Source organism: Tasmannia lanceolata, unplaced genomic scaffold, assembly GCF_043159265.1.
Source record: "Tasmannia lanceolata isolate RefF3 unplaced genomic scaffold, GAP_Taslan_0.1 ptg000015l, whole genome shotgun sequence".
Classification (NCBI taxonomy): domain Eukaryota; kingdom Viridiplantae; phylum Streptophyta; class Magnoliopsida; order Canellales; family Winteraceae; genus Tasmannia; species Tasmannia lanceolata.
The window spans coordinates 16615233-16633796 of record NW_027518692.1 but is presented as its reverse complement, the minus strand read 5'-3'; the positions used below and the strand labels follow the sequence as shown (position 1 = coordinate 16633796).

The 18564-nt window shown below is 37.2% G+C and overlaps 1 protein-coding gene across 1 annotated transcript; it reads right to left on the bottom strand.

The window, feature by feature from the left end:
• Positions 1 to 15461: 15461 nt before the first annotated feature.
• LOC143847015 (zinc finger protein WIP2-like) lies at positions 15462 to 18270 on the bottom strand. The gene is made up of 2 exons (XM_077355669.1): positions 17591 to 18270; positions 15462 to 16150 (listed from the first exon to the last, which is right to left on the bottom strand). Exons 1-2 carry the CDS (start codon positions 18119 to 18121, stop codon positions 15713 to 15715), a joined length of 969 nt encoding a protein of 322 aa, XP_077211784.1. The 5' UTR covers positions 18122 to 18270; the 3' UTR covers positions 15462 to 15712.
• Positions 18271 to 18564: the final 294 nt, after the last annotated feature.

Below are 18564 nucleotides of genomic sequence, written 5' to 3'. Positions count from 1 at the left end.
AGAGAGAGAGAGAGAGCAGTTGTACTACCCTTTGGAAAGCTCATTACCACAACTGCCCTTTGGAAAGCTCATTACCATTTCTTTTGAATGGAGAAAAATTAATTGAGGAGAAAAGCCACCATGACCGAGATGGTCAAAAGTCACCAAAGTTAAAAAAGAAAAAAGAAAAACAACAAACCATATACATCTCAAGGAGGAAAGAGCCATTCGATCTACCTAAGTTTTAGCAAGATGATCCGCCTCACTATTAACCCGTAGAAGACTATTGAAATCTATTGCGTGTATGTCAATTGCGTTTAAGATCTTCTCCATAGCGTCAACAAATCTCCAAGGGTAATGTACCCTATTGATGATTAATATCATATTGAGAGAATTTCCTTCAACAATGAGGTGGTCTAACAGATCGTGATCAATGAGCAGAGCTTAGATCTCTGCATCATTAGTCACGAATCCCAATCAGCCCCTAGTAGGCCTCGTCAATCTTGGCCTCCGCACTACTGAGAAGACCGACCCGCCCGCACCCACATGAGCTGTGTTTCTTGAGCTTGAACTATCAAAATTTAATTTTAGGAACCTGAGGGTGGAATCTGATTTCCCACAATCGACGAACGGTGGACTAAAAATTACTCTAGATTCTATGACCAAGTGTTGCATAAATTATATGCGACGAATTTATCTTTAATATGGCTAATCTGATTTTGGGACTGTTGGATATGTAAAAATCAGAATACTGAATTAAATGAAGTAAGTTTTAGGACGACACTAAAAGACAAGGAGTTTAAAAAACAAGTAGATTCTTTTTTTTGAATCTTCCCTCCAAATTTTTTATTAAAAAATTCCAACAATAAGCCATCAGACAATATAAACAAACTAACTTGTAAATGAAGTAAGTTTCACCACAACACTAAAAGACAAGGAGTTTAAAAAACAAGTAGATTTTGAATCTTCCCTCCAAATTCTTGATTAAAAAATTCCAACGATAAGCCATCAGACAATATAAAGAAACTAACTTCCAATATGAGTCCTAGACTTCTATGTAATCGGTCTGCAAGTGGTTTGCTAAACAGGAAGCTTCCCGTGATCATTCTTATAAATTTGAAGTCTATTTGGGCAAATGGAATTGTAATCCAATCAGTTGCATTGAGCAGGGAAGGAAGATTTTCCTACTAGTGGAGTATAAAAATTGGGAATTGGTGTTTCCATCCTTTTCTTTTTTCTGAAAGTGAAAGGACAAAAGGGGGTGGAAATGCAGTCAATTTTAGGAAAGACATACAGAAGGGAGTAATAAAGCTGGAAAAGGGTTGGAAATATCATTTTCTATAAAGAATTGAAAATATTAGTTTATGTAACTTGAGGGCTCATTGTGTAATTACTCTCTAGAACAATTTTCTGGGTCAGTCATTCCAGTGAATGGGATTTTTTTTTTTTTTAATGGTACTGGGATTTCATTAAAACAAAATGAGACCGAGGAGATCCCGAAGATGCAACAAAAAAACAAGCTAAAAGGGAAAGAAAAAAACATAGAACAACCAAAAACAAAAGCTAATGAGGAAGGAAATAAAAAATCTCAATGCTCTCCTTAGATACCCCATCTCTTGCCAATCTATTCGCCTCCCCATTGGCAGACCTTCTAACATGAATGAAGGAGATAGATGCTGAATCCAACCCATCCTGCATCTCATCAAATAAAGCTGCAAATATCTAAGGAGACCCATGACTATCTCTCAGCCACGTGATTACATTGAGGGAATCTCCTTCAATGACAACCTTGTCCAAATTCACTCCATGGAGCAGTTTAATTCCTTGATAAATAGCATGCACCTCCGCCTCGTTCGCATCTGCTATTCCAATTGGGCCTCTAAACGCCCATCCTCCTCCATCCCTCAGCAATCCTTCAATTCTTAATTTTCCAGAGAATGGAAAATTAAGAATGATGTTTGGTAAAAAGGATGCGACCTGAAATTCGTTCCAAAGGCTCGCTTTTTGTGAATTTTTTTTTTGGAGCAAAAAAGATCCGCTTATGCAATTCTGTTGGAATCATTTGGCGATTCTGCGCTAGAATTAGGAGAATGATTCCCAAATATGCCAATATGGGTTTCACACTTTCGTATGGCTTTTCAGAACTTGAAGATGACATTACATGTCTAACCAGTCAATGATAGAACCTGTGTATGAATCATCCTTATTATCAGGGCCATTCTCCTAGGGTTCCGTCATACGGGTCATGTAGGGAAGAGGATCACGTTGGCCATTGATGCATCGTCTCCCTTACTCAAGAGTCGGCGATCATACAATACGTGTAATTTTTTGGTCATCTCCTCTCCAACTAAAGCCTACCGAATAAAGGCAGTGTTTTGTTTCAAAAAATGAACAGAATCAAGGGGGTAGAATTGAAGGGGAAAATGATGTTGGAATCTATTTTCTATCTCAAAAGAAGTCTTTTTAATTCTGCTCCAGTCAGAATGAAATTTTTATTAGAATTTTTTGAATTGAACTTTTATTTTAATTTTTTTCCATTCCATTCCATTTATGGGAGAATTGAAATAGGAATCAGAATAGGATGCTGGTTCCAATTCTCCATTTATTGCAATCCAAACGCAGCTTGTGCGAGTGGGCCTTGATTGGATCTCATACACTTCTTATAGTGTCATTCCCCATCAATTCCTCCACGAATGAACAGTAGCCGATTTCCCATGTGGCCTGTAGAGCCATGGTTTTAAATATAGACCGAAATCCGAAATTTTGGGTTTCGGTGGATACCGAAATCGAAATCGTGTATACCCGGAACGTTACAAAATTTCGGTCGAAATTTCATTTGAAATTTAAGGAATTTCACCCAAAAATCTCTATTTTATTTATTATTTAATATTATCCCAAAATTTCGGCCGAAATTCCCTGTAATTTCGCCCGAAATTTTGTAGGAGATAAAATATTTTTTTTATTTCGTTCAATTTCGACCGAAATTTCAAAATTCCGGCCGAAATTTCAGTTTTTGGTGAGGACCGAAACGCATTTCGAAACCGAAATTTGAAACCATGTGTAGAACTAAAGCTACACTTGTGAATTTTTAATAGAAAAATAGAAGGAAATTTATATGGCTCATCCGTAGGTAAGCGCCATTTTGCATGCAATCACACTATTTCAAACCTAACATTTATGAGGTTAAGGAACTTCAAACATGACATCACTCCCAAAGAAAATTGTGTAAATTTGAGTCTGTTAGATTCTGATTGATGGATTGTAGTCCCAGGCAATTCAATGGCTGTGAATGCATCTAACAAACATGTCACAATATCAGATATAAATTTCATATATAAATGGAACCATTACGTTGAAAGTTTGTCTAGTTTTTCCTTTACTACATTGAGAAAAGAGACCTTTTGTTTGGCTTCTTTAAAGCTCAATGGGAGAGTGGCCCTTCTCTTAAAGCTATAGAGAAGAGCCTTTCTTCCACCATAGGAGAAAGAAAGATATTTTTTATGAACTTTATTGGGAAGGGAAGAACAGTGTTACATTTACACCAAGCTACTATTGAGTATGGGTCCTTGAAGGCTCACCTAAGCTACCCAACAAGAAATGTGGAGAAAAAAATGAATTGAGAGATAGGTTCTTTTCAGGCCACTACTAATGGGACAAAATCCTGATCATCTGATATGTGCGATTTTTAGAGCGAAAACTCATCTATGGTGGGGATCACCTGATTGAATTTTGTTTATTTTTATTTATTAGAGAGAGGCTAAATTGAAGGGCGCCTTGCAAAAACCCGGTGGCAAGGGTACTTCATTGGATCTACGTTAACTAGAGGATTATTTTGGAAATAAGTATGAAGCAGTACAAACATGTTTAAAAAGGGAAATGACGTTTCCACCCCCTTTTGTTTGTTTATTCAAAAAAAGAAAAAAAGAAAAAAGACTGTATTTCTACTTTCTTTTTGTTGGTCTTCTTCCAGTGCATGAAGTCATTTTCAAGAAAAGAAATGGGGATGGAAATGCTGACAAATGGGGTGGAAATATCATTAATTATGGTCTAATGGGTGGAGCATTTTTGGGAAAAATGGTACAGAAAACAATGGCTGATTTTGGAGTGTGGTGTGTTAAGGCCTCTGAGGATAGACAGTGCAAGCAACACAACAAATTACAGTCTAATTTTTTTGGGGGTATTGTGGGAGAATTATAGGTTGAAATAGTGTTTCCAATTCTAAAAATTAACCTTACCATATCTTCATCTTATTGATGGGGGCATTTTGTGAATAAATATTAGAGGAATGATAGATACAAGGGAGCCCTTGCATGAACAGCCAGATCTCCAAGTATACAAGTACAGCAATGGGCCCACACTGCAAAAATCACATTGATGGAGCCATCCTAGCCGTCCAATAAATGAATATTTTTGCATGTCAAATGCAAACGATTTAGCATTTTGCCAATAACCCATCTATTGGATTAAAAAACCCAACTGTCAATGGTTTTGATCGTCTGATCTGTGAGATTTGTTACCTTTAGACGATGGGGCCCATTAGAAGATTGTGATGGACAACAACTCACTTTGATAGTTTCAATAAAAAGTAAGGAAAATTCCCAGAAAGAGACGAGTCGTATCATTAATGGGCCTTGCATTGATATCATTCAAATCTTCTAGAACTCTAACAAGTACTTTAGTCGGTATGGGCTTTATTGGGGGTTATGGGCTTTATTATTCCTTTTGTCTGATGAGAGAAAGGGAGAGGGGCTGCACCATACCAAACAGTACAATGAGGTCCGGATTGAAAGGGAGCTCAGTGCACGGTTCCTTCATGCTACATGCAGGCACATGCAAGTGCATAAAAAAAAAAACAGTTGGGCCCACATGATTGGATGATCAAAACTATTCATTTGTTAGACCCCAAATTTAAATAAACTGCCTCTAGCCCTCTGATCTTTAGATGTTAAAAAACTGATGGTATGGTATAAAAATCTCTACAGATTGGAGGGTCAGGATCACCCTATGAAGATGATTTTGGGGCCCAATAAATGAACAGTTTCGAAAATCTAGTAACATGGGCCATTAAGTTATTTTTTTGTGTACTTGTTGCATGTATAAAACCTCATTTATTACTAAGCTATGAGAAAGAGACTCCTTGATCCACTCCTTTTCATAGCAGTCCACGAGATTTTTACCATTTTAACCACTGTAACTTTCTAAACCAGAGAAATCAATCTTTTACCCATTGCATACGTACGTAATGGCAATAGTATAACTTAAAAAATGCAAAAAAGGAGCTCTCTCTCCTTCCAAATTAACCACATGGTTTCCTCAAACGGACAAAAAAGGAGCTGTGCTGTGTTGCATATGACGCTTCATGTTTTCCTCGGAAATATGTCTGCCACAAAAATTACAGCCGGAGCCCACCTATAAGATGATCGAGAAGTATCATTCATTTGGTAGGGCCCCCCTACTGGATAATATCCAAACCATTCTTTTGGTAAGGCCTACTGTAGATGATGGCTCATGGGCCAAAACACATTAGTAAGGGTAACAAAGTATTTAATTTATAGATAAATTCCTTATGAACAAGGACCATTGGGTTTTACTTTCTAATTGCGTAATTAAAGAGCACAAATCAGAGGATTAGGGTCCCTCGCCATACCAGAGGGGCTGCAAGATGTGATGCTGCCGGCCTACCTAACATCAGACCCACCACCAAGGCATGTACTAGCTAGACTCTAGTGAAATTTTGTGTTCCTTGTAATTTGGCCCCACGGGTTGCCGCCCTCCTCCCTAGCTAGCCCATTTTTGGATTTTTGGTTGCTAGGATTTTCTATATGTAATCCTTCAGGCTAGATGGCTCTGCCTCCCATTGTATTGACTGTTTTATAATATATATACTTGGCGGTCCGCCCCAGAAGGCATTTTTGTGGGCCGGCTGTTGCATGAGAGAGCAGCCGCATATGCACACTTTTCAACATGCATTGTCTTATTCATTTGATTAATATGTGGTGGCTGCTCTCCCATGCAACAGCCCGCCCGCGAAATGCCCTCTGCGATTGTCCCTAGCAAATCACATTTGGAAGCCATTAATTATATGTTTTATAGAACTATTATAACAATTATTTAACAAATAATCATATTTAACTTCAAAATAAAAAAACATTTGCATGTTAGGTTATATGCAAATAATTTTTTTAGGTATTTAAAGAGCCTCATTCTCATTGAATTTTTGGGGTTAGCAAACTTAACAGCTGATCTAACAAAGCAAATAATGATTTTTTTATGCCATTTAAAAAAAAAAAAAAAGGGTTCTATCATACCTGCACTAATGCATTGGATTGAATCACAACTCTGAAGTTAAAGCATGCTTAGACGAGGTCCACGTGTGAACATCAGCTACCAACCGGCTGCTAGGTTAGTGGGGGCCACTATCTATTAGGTTTAGGGGTATGGGCCAGTGAGTAGGCCCCACTTTTTAGTTTGGATAAACACTTGTTTAAAGATCAGTCAAACATTACTTAAACTAAATATTGTGTGTAGGTGACTTATATTGGGTCATTTGTCTATAAAGAATAAGATTGGCATGCATTACTAGTAGAAGTTTCAGCACAATTGGCCATAGAGTGCCATGTGTATTGTAGGTCATACCGTCTTTTTGGCCAAGATGCAGATCAATGTCTTAAGATTACCCAATCACAATGAACGTGTGGCGGCCCACAGACCTATCTCTAGTGAGTTTCTGAAAAACAGTCCTCTAAATTCTAACCTTTGTTGATGATATGATGCAGTTGAAAAATTCGGAGGTACCATGTTGCCTAGCGGTGGGAAAATAGATAAAGAAGAAAATGGGCCATTCGATCATTGTCGTAGACAATTCAATACTTTGATCTCTATCGTATGGGTGCTTTTTACTTGAGATTAATTGCTTAGGTCTCAAGTTAGCTTTTATGATTTATTTTCTTATCAATGGACGTTATCAAGGCATTATATAGACTTTTGTGAATAATTGAATGAAACTTGGCCTCCAGGCTTTTAAGTTTTTTAAGAACTTTTGGATTGCTTGGATTAGTCCCTGCAGGAGTATTTTCCAGTTTCACTTTGTAAAAGTCGACTCTGTCGAGGTTGAAATAAATATCTCCCTTTCGACGGCGATTGAAGTTTTGTATTCCGTATGACGGTGATTGAAGGACCCCTTCTGTTTTATTTTATCTATCTTACCTCCAACAAAACTGCATCACGATATATGTGTCAAAGAAGTTAGGATTTTGTAAGTTGTACATATCACTTTCCACCTTTGGAAAGGGGCTTATATGAATGATCATAAATATTAGAGGGGTAGCTTCGAGGAAGCTGGAGAATAAAGTGTTCTTTTTTAAATCTCTCTCTCTCTCTCTCTCTCCTTTTCTTGATCTGCATTTTGGGTTTGTATTAGAATAAAATAAATCTGTTCTGGTAACAGAAACGAGAGAATAGTGGCACATAAAAGGTGGCTTTTGTTCTTCATGAAGGTACGTCGAGAAAGAAGAAAGGAACCCTTGGGTTCCTCACTCATTCAATTCTTTTCCTCCTTTTTCTTCTTCTCTTTTTTATCCTTTTCTTCTCAACTAATTAAAACACTGATCTCGGAAAAAAAGAATTTGTTTCCGGGACCCGCATTCTCAATTTCTCTTTTTATCCTTTCATTTAGGTTTTTTGGGCCTTGTTTTTAATTTACTTTCATTTGGGTGTTTTTCTTAAGACTCTTGTAGAAAGACCTTGATTCTGTTTTTTGTCTTTGATTTGATCTGTTAGAGATAGAATCATGGCCAAAAACATCAAACATAGTTTTTTCTTGGACATAGAAAAAGCCCAGAATTGCACTTTGTCATGGAAACTTTTTTTTCTTTCTTTTTTTCCCCTTGTTGATATGCTTTGTTTCTTCGTCTTGAAGCCTGTCAATATTCTCCAACAAATAGACCCAATACCTGCAACTTGAAGAATCCCCAAGCGTCCAAAGCTTTCTAACTTTAGCCTAGGAAAATAGGATCAAACCAAGCATATAGCATGGAAGATAATGGAAAAGTGAGCTCTATGCATTTCCTTTTCCTTTTGTTTTAAAAAAGGTGGTATGTGTCTTTAGTTTACTCCTTTCCCCCCTTTTTCTTTTCTTTGGTTGGATTCTCCCAAATAAAGTGGAATCGTTTCAAATCATGGTATCAAGATTCACCACCAAACGGTACCTGATATTTTGCATATTAATCTCATACCTTCAAGATGCCCACATATATTTAGTTTTGATTGTGAAAAATGACTTTATAATATAGGGCGATAATATTTTCACCCCCTGCAGTACGCATGCGCCCCCCCTTATAACGTGATTTGATGCCAAAAAGCATTAAAGTTGCCCACTGTTCACGTCAAATCACGTTATAAGGGGGGCTCTAGTGATTAATATTGATGGTGACCGTATATAAGATATTAGAGAACATTAATTATCAGATAATTATTATTCATCCTCTCCTCCCTAATCATTACTCACCTGAAACTTCATCCAACTCTTTGTCCTTTCCCTGTACACTTTTCTTTTCATTTTTTTGATGACATAAGTTATCCCTACCCCATTTAGGGTAGGACTAATCCCTGTTCACTTTTCTTGTGCACAATATTTTATACCTATCTTCCGACAAAAAAAAATCCGGTGACCTCCCACTATCACAGTCAGGTGGGAGTGTAGTGCTGTTGCCCTATCTGCATCTGCTATTGGTGCTGCTGCCACTACCATGCCAGAGTCCATGGCCGTTGCTATCACAACTGCAACTTTCATTGAAGAGACTGAAGAATGTTTCCTATTGTAACGCCCCGGCCAATGTGTAGATATTGTCCGGTCTTAGGTCGGCAACCCTCCCTGGTTTTAAAACGTGTATACAAAGGGAAAGAGTGGGTCTACATATATAGCTCATGAACTGACTCTCCCTTTCCGATGTGGGATTCTACGCCTATGTAACTTCTTGAAGTTGAACGTCGATGGTGCAGCTAGAGGAAACCCTGGTATAGGAGGAGGAGGAGGAGGTGTAATTAGAGATAATAAAAGTAAGATAAGTTTTTCCTTTTCCCACTTCTATGCTGAGAATACTAATATTTTGGCTAAAGTTAGAGCTATGAGAGATGGTCTTCAATATAGCAAATCCTTGGTGTTAAAAGAATATGGATTAAATCCAACAAACTTCCCTTTGTTAATATCATAAAGGCAAAGATAGATTTCCATGGCATATTAATTATATTTTAAAAGAAATAAGGTGTAGGATCGTAGCGCTTACCAACTATCCCAAAAGCAATTGCTGATGGAAAATGCACTACTATTATCATTATTAAGAGTCCAAACCAAGGGGCATTGTTGGCACAAGGCCTAAGGACACGCGGCCAACCTCCAATCTGGGTCAAGTTACCTGCCTAGGACATATCCTTTATGGAATTTGTTATCACTCCCATTTGTAGGAAATTAAAGGTAACTTTGTTGCAGACAGATTGGCAAAATATGCTTTCGACACCCATACTAATTCAGATTTTTAGAACTGGGCTAGCCTTCCAAGGAATTCTAGAGGAGCTGCTAGATGCGATCAATTATGTATTCCTTCTATTCATAATAAATAATGCTTTTTAAGTTTATTTTGGGGAAAAGGGTTTTATTGTTATACTTTTATTGAACTAGATGGGTTAGAAGCAAGGTTCTTTGTCCTCCTCTTGTAATATTTATTTCCTATTAATAAAATTTGAGGTGCCGCACTGGGTTCCTATCCCAGGTTAAAAAAAAATGTTCCCTATGTACCTATATAGGTTATGCACTTACAATTTAGGGGTGCAACTCGGGTCGGGTGGGTCGGGTTTTCCAAAACCCTACCCTACCCGAGAATTATCTCGGGTTGGGCCGTGTCTATTTTTTTACAAGAAAACTCGAGATTCGTAAACCCGCCCTACGCAAGATAGTTTCTCGGGATGGGTCGGGTTTTCATTTTTTAGCATAGGATAGTGACTAATTTTAAAGATTGTAGAAAAAACACAAATATTCACACCAAAAATCACTAAATTTATGTCATCAAGTGTATAAATTTAAAAACAACACTATATTTTCACATAACTGACATGATCACTTTAGTGAAAACAGTTGCATCATATATCGGAAAATACTTTCCTATGTTATTCAAGAGATATTTAAGAAAGTCACAGTAGACCCATATGAATCGGGTCAGGTTTCGGGTTTTTTCTCTCTTTAAACCCGGCCCTACCCAAGATTGAGTTGGGTTTTCCAATTTAAAACCCGACCCTGACCCATGATTTCTAAACCCGACCCATGTAATTTTCGGGTCGGGTCAATGTGGGTCTGGCAGCCCTAACTTACATATATGATGTAATTTGACATCATTATTATTCACTCGAATATACTTTGAACAAGAAGATACCCTATTCAAATAAGGCTGCAAAAAGAGCGATGATATTTTCACTCCCCCTGCATTACGCGCATGCTCTCCTTATAGCGTGATTTGACGTGAAAAGTGGGCAACTTTAACACTATTTGACGTCAAATCACGTTATAAGGGGAGCGTGCGCGTAATGCAGGGGGTGGAAATATCATCTCCCCTGCAAAAATTATAATCAAGAAGTTTGGAAAATGAAATGAATAAAACATCAAATAACCATATGCGGTTGCAAATTACAATTAATTAGATGGGTGTATTTGTTGTGAAATAATATAGTATCGAGATGAAAAGTTATTTTTCTCGAGATGAGAAGATGTCATGGTTATTGGTTAAGCAATTCCTTGTAGCTTGAAAAAAGGCCTCGTGATTCGACCTAAGGGAGACAGAGTTGTCTCCTTGTGTTGGAATATGAATAGAAAGGGACGATAAATATATTCTTTTTCAAGGGATGGTTGGTCTCCTTCACAAGGTTACACTACATTACAATCATACAATGTATGTGTTTTGCATTATAAAATGAAAGCCAACATTAGAGTAAAAAAATAAGAAAATGAAAAAAGGTGGGGGTCTTGGGATTTTAAGTTGGGAAACTGCTAGGCAGGGGGACAATGAATTCTATTGTCAGAATGTGAACAATTCGTCTTGTGAGTCTCCCATTCCTCCCTGCCTGCTTCTTGAATAAAGAAATGGAGAAATGTCAACAAGATCATGTAGACTGTTTTCTGAAGGATTGACCCTTGCCCATCAATCCTCTCTATTATATATCTTAGGTCTTAACTAATAGGATATCGGGGACTGACCCATTTCTCTTTTTGTATTGATAGAGTAGAATTCCATTCAAAGAGAAGAGAAGATATTCACCACAAATCTGTGAGCCAGTGGAGAGAGAGAGAGAGTTGAATTTTGTTAGTATAAGTAAGGCAGCTGTTGTAAAATACCAATAAAAATGGTAATAACATTATTAGTTATAAGTTATAGCCATGATTACAAGCAGACAAAAATAGTAGTAGATCTAATACAACAACAGGGACATGGTTTAACAACTAAGTATGCAAAAATAGAATGAAAAGTTCCAATAACCTCTAATTTATCTCACAAAAATAATGTGAGAGATGATATCTGTAAGATCCCACATCGGAAAGGGAGAGAAAGTTCCCGTGTGTGTGTGTATATATATATATGAGAAAACGGTTCCTACACATGTGTAGAGAGTTCTCTACACACTAGCTTAAAATACAGTGGGGGCCCACATTGTTTGGGTGATCCAAGCCATCCATTTTAAAGGCCCTCACATAGATAGGGTGTCTACAAAAAATCAGATCCATAGGATCATCCCAACCCTACGATTTGTGGAGGTAAAATGGATGTCTTTAAACCTTCACAAATTAGTTCATTTTTTGCCTCCACAGCTCGAATGGTTAGGATGATCCTATGGATCTGATTTTTTGTGGACACCCTATTTATGTGAGGGCCTTAAAAATGAATGGTTTGGATCACCCAAATAATGTGGGCCCCCACTGTATTTTAAGCTAGTGTGTAGATAACTTATCTACACATATGTGTAGGAACCGTTTTCTATATATATATATATATATATATATATATAGAGGAAAGTGAAGCTACACCGCCGGCTTAAAATACAATGGGCCCACATTGTTTTGGTGATCCAAACCATTCATTTGATTGGCCCTCACATAGATAGGGTGTCCACCGAAAATCAGCTCCATAGGGATATTTCAACATTGTATTTTAAGCAGGCGGTGTAGCTAAGTTAGCTACACCGGCAGTGTAGCTTCACTTTCCTTATATATATATATATATATATATAAACCCTCCACCCTTTGTAGATGCGTTTTTAGCATCTCTAAGAGGCGGGCCCCGTGGAGTAGGTCGGGCACGGTTAGTGCTGCTGGAAAATAAAACCGTTTAAAACCGGGGCATGAGAAAGACCTGGAACCGGACAACATTTACACAGTGGGACGGGGCGTGCGTGACAATATCCATAATCTCTTATTTTGATATCCTCACTCTATTCTTTATTTATACATTTAACATGGCCAACCCCTCTTTATTCTATGCTTCTTCCGCTGCTGTTAAAGTTCCCAACAAACTATGAATAGCCAATCGAGAAAAGATCAAAAGAAACTAAGGGGAGTGATAAATCGACCCCCATATATCTTAAATCGGCCCCTTTAACATAAAACGTTAGGGCGTGTGAGTTATCCACCTGTACGATGTTTATCGGCATGTGGCAACTTTATTCAACGCCCTAACGTTTTACATTAAAAAGGGGTCGATTTAAGATATATGGGTGTCGATTTATCACTCCCCTAAACTAAGGGCTACCAATATCAAAACAAGGGAGTGTGAATATCATCACCTTTTTTGTCATGGTTTTTAGTTGTTTTATAAATATATAATTTTGTAATTTTTCATAGGGCCAGTAATAAAATTAGGGATTTGTTAGGGACCATCGCAGAAGGTGAGTGATGGCCGACTGTTGAATGAGAGCAGTCAGATAGGCTCACTTTTCAACTGATTTTGTGATGTAGGCCTACGGAGAGAAATAGAAGAAAGAGGAGAAAGAGAAGAAGAGACGAGAAGGAGAAGAATAGACAAAGAATATGGGAAGAAGAAGATGAAAATAGGGGAGAAGTGAAGAGGGAAAAAGAAGAGAACTAGAAATAGAAGAAGAGAAAGATTAGAGGCCAGAATCTCAATTCAATTAATCATCCAAAAACTTAAGAAACCCTAATACATAAGGCCTTTATATAGGCAATTAAAGTAAAATTCCATGAAAAATAAATAAATTCCCTAATTCTAAATAACATGAAAAATAAAATTAATCCTAGAACCTAAATAACATGAAAATAAAATCCTAATATCCACATCATTTTGTCTTATTCATTTAATTCATCTAAGGTTGCTACTCTCTCATGCAACAGCCCGCCCGCGAAATGCCTTCGGGAGATGGTCACTAGCAAACTATAGCTATCATTATTATTTAAAAAAATCAACACTATCAATATATAACACTGATGAACATTATCATTAGCAGCAAGTAGCACCAAGAATTTTTCACTTTTAAATTTTTTCGATATTCTCTTTTAGGGGTGGCCAACCGGTTCGGTTCTCGGTTCTCGGTTCATTTTTTTTCGGTTCTCGGTTCTCGGTTCCATGAACCGTAAGAACCGAACCGAACCGTACTACACAGTAGGACCGAACCGAACCGGACCGAACATAATCGGTTCGGTCCGGTTCGGTTCTTCGGTTCTAATGGGTAATTATTAATTATAATTTATAAAAACTTTTAATTAAAGTTATAATATAAGTTACTTTCTTATTATAAGAATAATATTAACTATTACTTATTAATATTATAAGTAATTTATATTATTAAGTATATGTATAATAGAAATATAAAAATATTATATATATATATATATATTCAAAGTTCGGTTCTTCGGTTCCGGAACCGAACCGAGAACATTAGACCCGGAACCGAACCGAAATTTTTCGGTTCTTCATCAGTGGAACCGAACCGGACCAAAAATATTTTTTTACAGTTCGGTTCCGGTTCGGTTCGTCGGTTCCAGTTCGGTTCTTCGGTTCTGGTTCGGTTCTGGCCACCCCTATTCTCTTTGTTTCTGCCATCCTCTTACCTTATCAACAGGGAAAAAAAAAGAGACATGGAGGGTATAAGCAAAACATGGGTAAGGTCAGGGAAGTAATGCTAAAATATTGCGGTTGTGGAACCCAACCAGTATTTGTATTTGTGTGGGCTTAATTGAGACATATACTGATATTCTTCAAGTACAATACGCAACACTGATGGATGGATTGTAGTTGAAATGACGTTTCGAAAGTCCCTTTGACTGATTTTTCTCTTTTCCTTGAACAAAAACAGCCACCAATCATACATATCTTCCCCTCTACTCTCTCTCTCTCTCTCTCTCCCTCCTTACAAGCTAATCATTGATTTGATTTTCTATGAGAGTGAATCTCACATGGTATATGTTCCATCCATCGAGTCATCAAAACCACTACCCAAATTAAAGCAAAGCATCAAATGCACCAAAAAGCTGATGTATTTGCAGTTTGAAAAGCCAATCCAACTATATTTGGTAGAGAATATACATGTGGGTTTTGTTCAGGGATTTATCAACTTGTTAAAATCCTTCTAAAAATACCTCAACAAGTAGAACAATTCCGCTTACTTTGAAACTTTACCTCTGATACAAATCTTTATCCATACATGAGAAATTCAAGGATTATGCTACAAAAGTAGGAAAACACTAAACTGATGAAGTGTATAAGATAGAATTTATCGGCTTTTCCCTATTGAAATCATTTCATCTTTCTCCTTTACTTTCTCTTTTGTTAGTGTTGGTAAGCTTTAGACTCCTTGATAGGAGAGAAATGATAGAATATACATATTGCTAACTGATATTCCCACTACATGTTTTGATAACAAGACAAACTCACATTGTCTTTTCTGTTTTAATTTGCTGCTGAGAGCTTTTGGAAATTGTAATAGCCTATGAAATCTGGTTAAAATAAATAAGACAAGGTGAGTTTCCCTTATTATCAAAACATGGCAGTGCAAATATCAGTAGCCTATATATTTGCTAATATACAATCGTAGGTCTATTTTTAATTTTTTATGGGTCTCCCCATATAGTGTTGTCTGTTCCGTTTTAATTGGCTGATGAGAGCTTTTGGGAATTGTAATAGCCTATGAAATCTGGTGTGTGTGTGTGTGTATAAAAGACAAGATGAGTTTGTTTTATTATCAAAACATGGCAGTGCAAATATCAGTAGCCTATATTTGCTATTATACAATCGTAGGTCTATTTTTGTGGGTCTCCCCATATAGTGTTGTGGGTCTCCCTGTCTTTTATGCTAGCTCTACTTCGTTTGCCCAATATCACATGTTAGGGTTTACAAACTTGTCTACAGTTACAAACTCATATGGATAAGATAATTAAGAACTGAGTGGTTGATACTTCACTATAACAATTGCATTAAAGGAATGAGAACTAAAACAAAGAAACAAGGCTATCCATCCATATTCCATCAGCATGAATTTAAAGTTGAAACTAAACTGAATTTACAGAAAATAACACTGACATTTTTGTATTTTCATTTATCACCCCTCTCCAAAAAAATCACCAAGTTACTCAGATATCAAAAGGATTGTGACCTAAGATAGTGATTCAATAGAGGGTTGTGATTCAAGATGGTGATTAAGTAGCTTAATTAGACCTAAATCTAATTCAATCTTTTCTAAATCATTGTGATGACTCGTCATCTTGTTCGATTTCAGAAGCGGGTTCATCGTCTTCTTCGAAGCAGTCTACGCCGTAGGCAGCGTGGCCATGGCCAAAGGCCTTGATGTGGTCCTTGAGAGATCTTTTGTGCTTGAAATCAGACCCACATATGCAATACCACAGCTTTCCACAATTCTTCTCATGGGTTCTCCAGTCACCTCTCACCGCGAAGGCCTTGCCGCATTTCCTACACATGAAAGGTTTGATCCCATGCTTTCTCTTGTAATGGGTCTGAAGGGTTCTGAAATCCTTCAATGGTTTGGTTCTTGGGTGATCTATGTTGTTTCTGCACCCTGGTGCACAGCAATAACAAGGGAGTCTAAGCATGGCTGTTGGTTGGGTGCCCCTTAGTGATTCAGGCCCTTTTCTGTACTGAGATCCATGCCCCCACATATGCATCTAACCAAAAAAAAAAAAAAAGAAACAAAAAAGAAGGATCCATATTACAAAAAACAATACCAAATCTCATAAAAGAACATGAAATCTAGTGAATTTGACTAGAGAGGTCTTGCTGAAAGTATTTTACTATGGGGTTTCACTGAAATCTTAGAAATCAAGTTTGGAGTACTCATTCAACCCACATATGAAAGAAAAAGAATGATTCACATTCCAAAAATCAACACCAAATCTCATAGAAGAACATGAAATCTTGTGAATTTGACTAGAGAGGTCGTGGTGAAAGTATTTTAATATGAGGTTTCATTGAAATCTTAGAAATCAAGTATGGAGTCTCATTCAACCCACATATGCATCTGGAATAACCAAAAAAAAAGAAAAAGAAAGAAAAAAGAAGGATCCACATACCAAAAAAATACCAAATCTCAAAAAATGTGAAATCTTGTAAATATGACTACAGAGGTCTTGCTGAAAGTACTTTATTATGGGGTTTCATTGGATTCTTAGAAATCCTCATTCAAGCCACATGTGCATATGAGATAACCAAAAGAAGAAAGGAAAAAAGAAGGATCCACATACAAAAAATAATACCAAATCTCATAGAAGAACATGTGAAATCTTGTAATATGACTCGAGAGGTCTTGCTGAAAGTATTTTAGTATGGGGTTTCATTGGAATCTTAGAAATCAAGTTTGAAGTAATCATTGATCAATTTGCTGGCGTAGCCAAGAGATAATGAAGAGTGTGATATTTATTGTTGAATTTGAATGAAACACTTTTATCAAATAGAAATCCTTTGCACAACTTGATAAGCAGAAAATAAACTTCTTATGCTCAGAAAAAAATACCAACCAAATGTATTTCATTGTTCTGAGACAATGCCCTACTGATAAAAGATTAAAAAGCTCTAAAGGTTAAGAAAAAAAAGAGAGACTAGTGTTCTTGGATAAAAGATTGTTCATTTTCTTTCAGAAATTAGAAGATGGGTACTCAAAATCCGACAGATAAGCAATCCATGTGTTAGTTTTAATGTGGACCGGTCTCTGCAGAGCAGAGACTGGAGTGCAGATTGAGAAGTTCTGTTCTTTGAAAATCACCTGAAAACCCTGGAAGAACTAAAAAAATCCAGTCCTACACGAGTGCCAATGCATAGAACACAAACTTCGAAGTACCAAAAGTATAAGGAACATTGCTCGTCTTGTTCAATCACATAAAAAAAGGGGTACTTAATTATCTCAGTCTCAGTTGGACTAGATATATTCAACTTCCAAAATCCACAAGCCATGCAAAAACTGAAAATATAAAAAAATCTAAACATAAATCCAAATAAAAAAAATCTCATCTCATCAACCAGGTTCAAAGATAAGTCTAAAGAAAGAAAATATCAAAACCAATATAGAACAAAAGGGTGCAAAGCAAAGAAAAAAAAGGGTTTCTTCATACCTGCATGTTGTTGTATCTATTGAAGGTCTTATAGCAAACTGGACATGAGAACTGGGTTGGACCGATGAGAATTTGAGAAGGGGTTGGGATCCAATACTGACCCTTGTTGAGTCTATTTGTTGGGTACCCAGAAAGATCCCCATCTTCATCCTTCTCTGTAGAAGAAACCCTAGAAACAAGATCCTCAGAACTAGGGTTAGGGAGCCCAATATGGAGGGCAACTGTCACAGTTTCATCACCAACAGTACTACAGTAGAAGCTCTCATCTCTTTCTTTTTTCTTGTCTTCATCCATAGCAGTGCAAGTGGGGTCCTCTTTTTCATATCTTGTAGGGCTTAAGCTAAGAAGGGGAAGGGCTTCTCTTAGAGGAGGAGAGGGTGGTGGAGAGGGAATAAGAGGGTTAGTGTTAGGGTTGGAGTATAAGTTGTAGAACAAGGAAGGAGGGGGAGGGGAAGGGTTAGAGGATGTATGGTGGTTGAAGAGGGGGTTAACGTTGAACCATCCTGTGAAGAAATTGTAGGGATCTGTCATGGTGTGAGGTTGCAGGGGAGATGAGTTGTTAAAGGGAAGGTTTATTATAGGGAGGAAACACAAGTAGAAAATACACCAAGACCAAGAAAATAAAAGAAAAAGAAACCCAGAAAGTCTGGAGAGAGAGAGAGAGAGAGAGAGAGAGAGAGAGGGGTCTGGGCTTGGGGGGGCGGGGTGTAGAAAATCACCAAACCAAAAGGTCTCAGGTCAGAGAAAAATTACTAAATCAAGAATAATAAAGTAAACCCAAATGTTGGTGAGGTAAGAGATACCAAAAACGTATAAAGTTAAAACGAAAAGAATTAGCAAATCAAGTATAATAATGTAGACCCAAATGCAGGATAAAAAAGGAGAGAGAGAGAGAGAGAGAGAGAGAGAGGGACTTGAAAGAACTGCATCCTTGTTGGAGTGTGGAAAAATAAAAGTTAAAGAGTCAAAACCCA

Bases quoted from the DNA above. Each gene is read 5' to 3' on its own strand.
- LOC143847015 (XM_077355669.1), bottom strand. From the start codon at position 18,121: ATGACAGATCCCTACAATTTCTTCACAGGATGGTTCAACGTTAACCCC. The intron at 16,151-17,590 runs GTATGAAGAAAC...TTTTTTGGTTAG, and splicing joins ATAGATACAACAACATGCAG to ATGCATATGTGGGGGCATGG.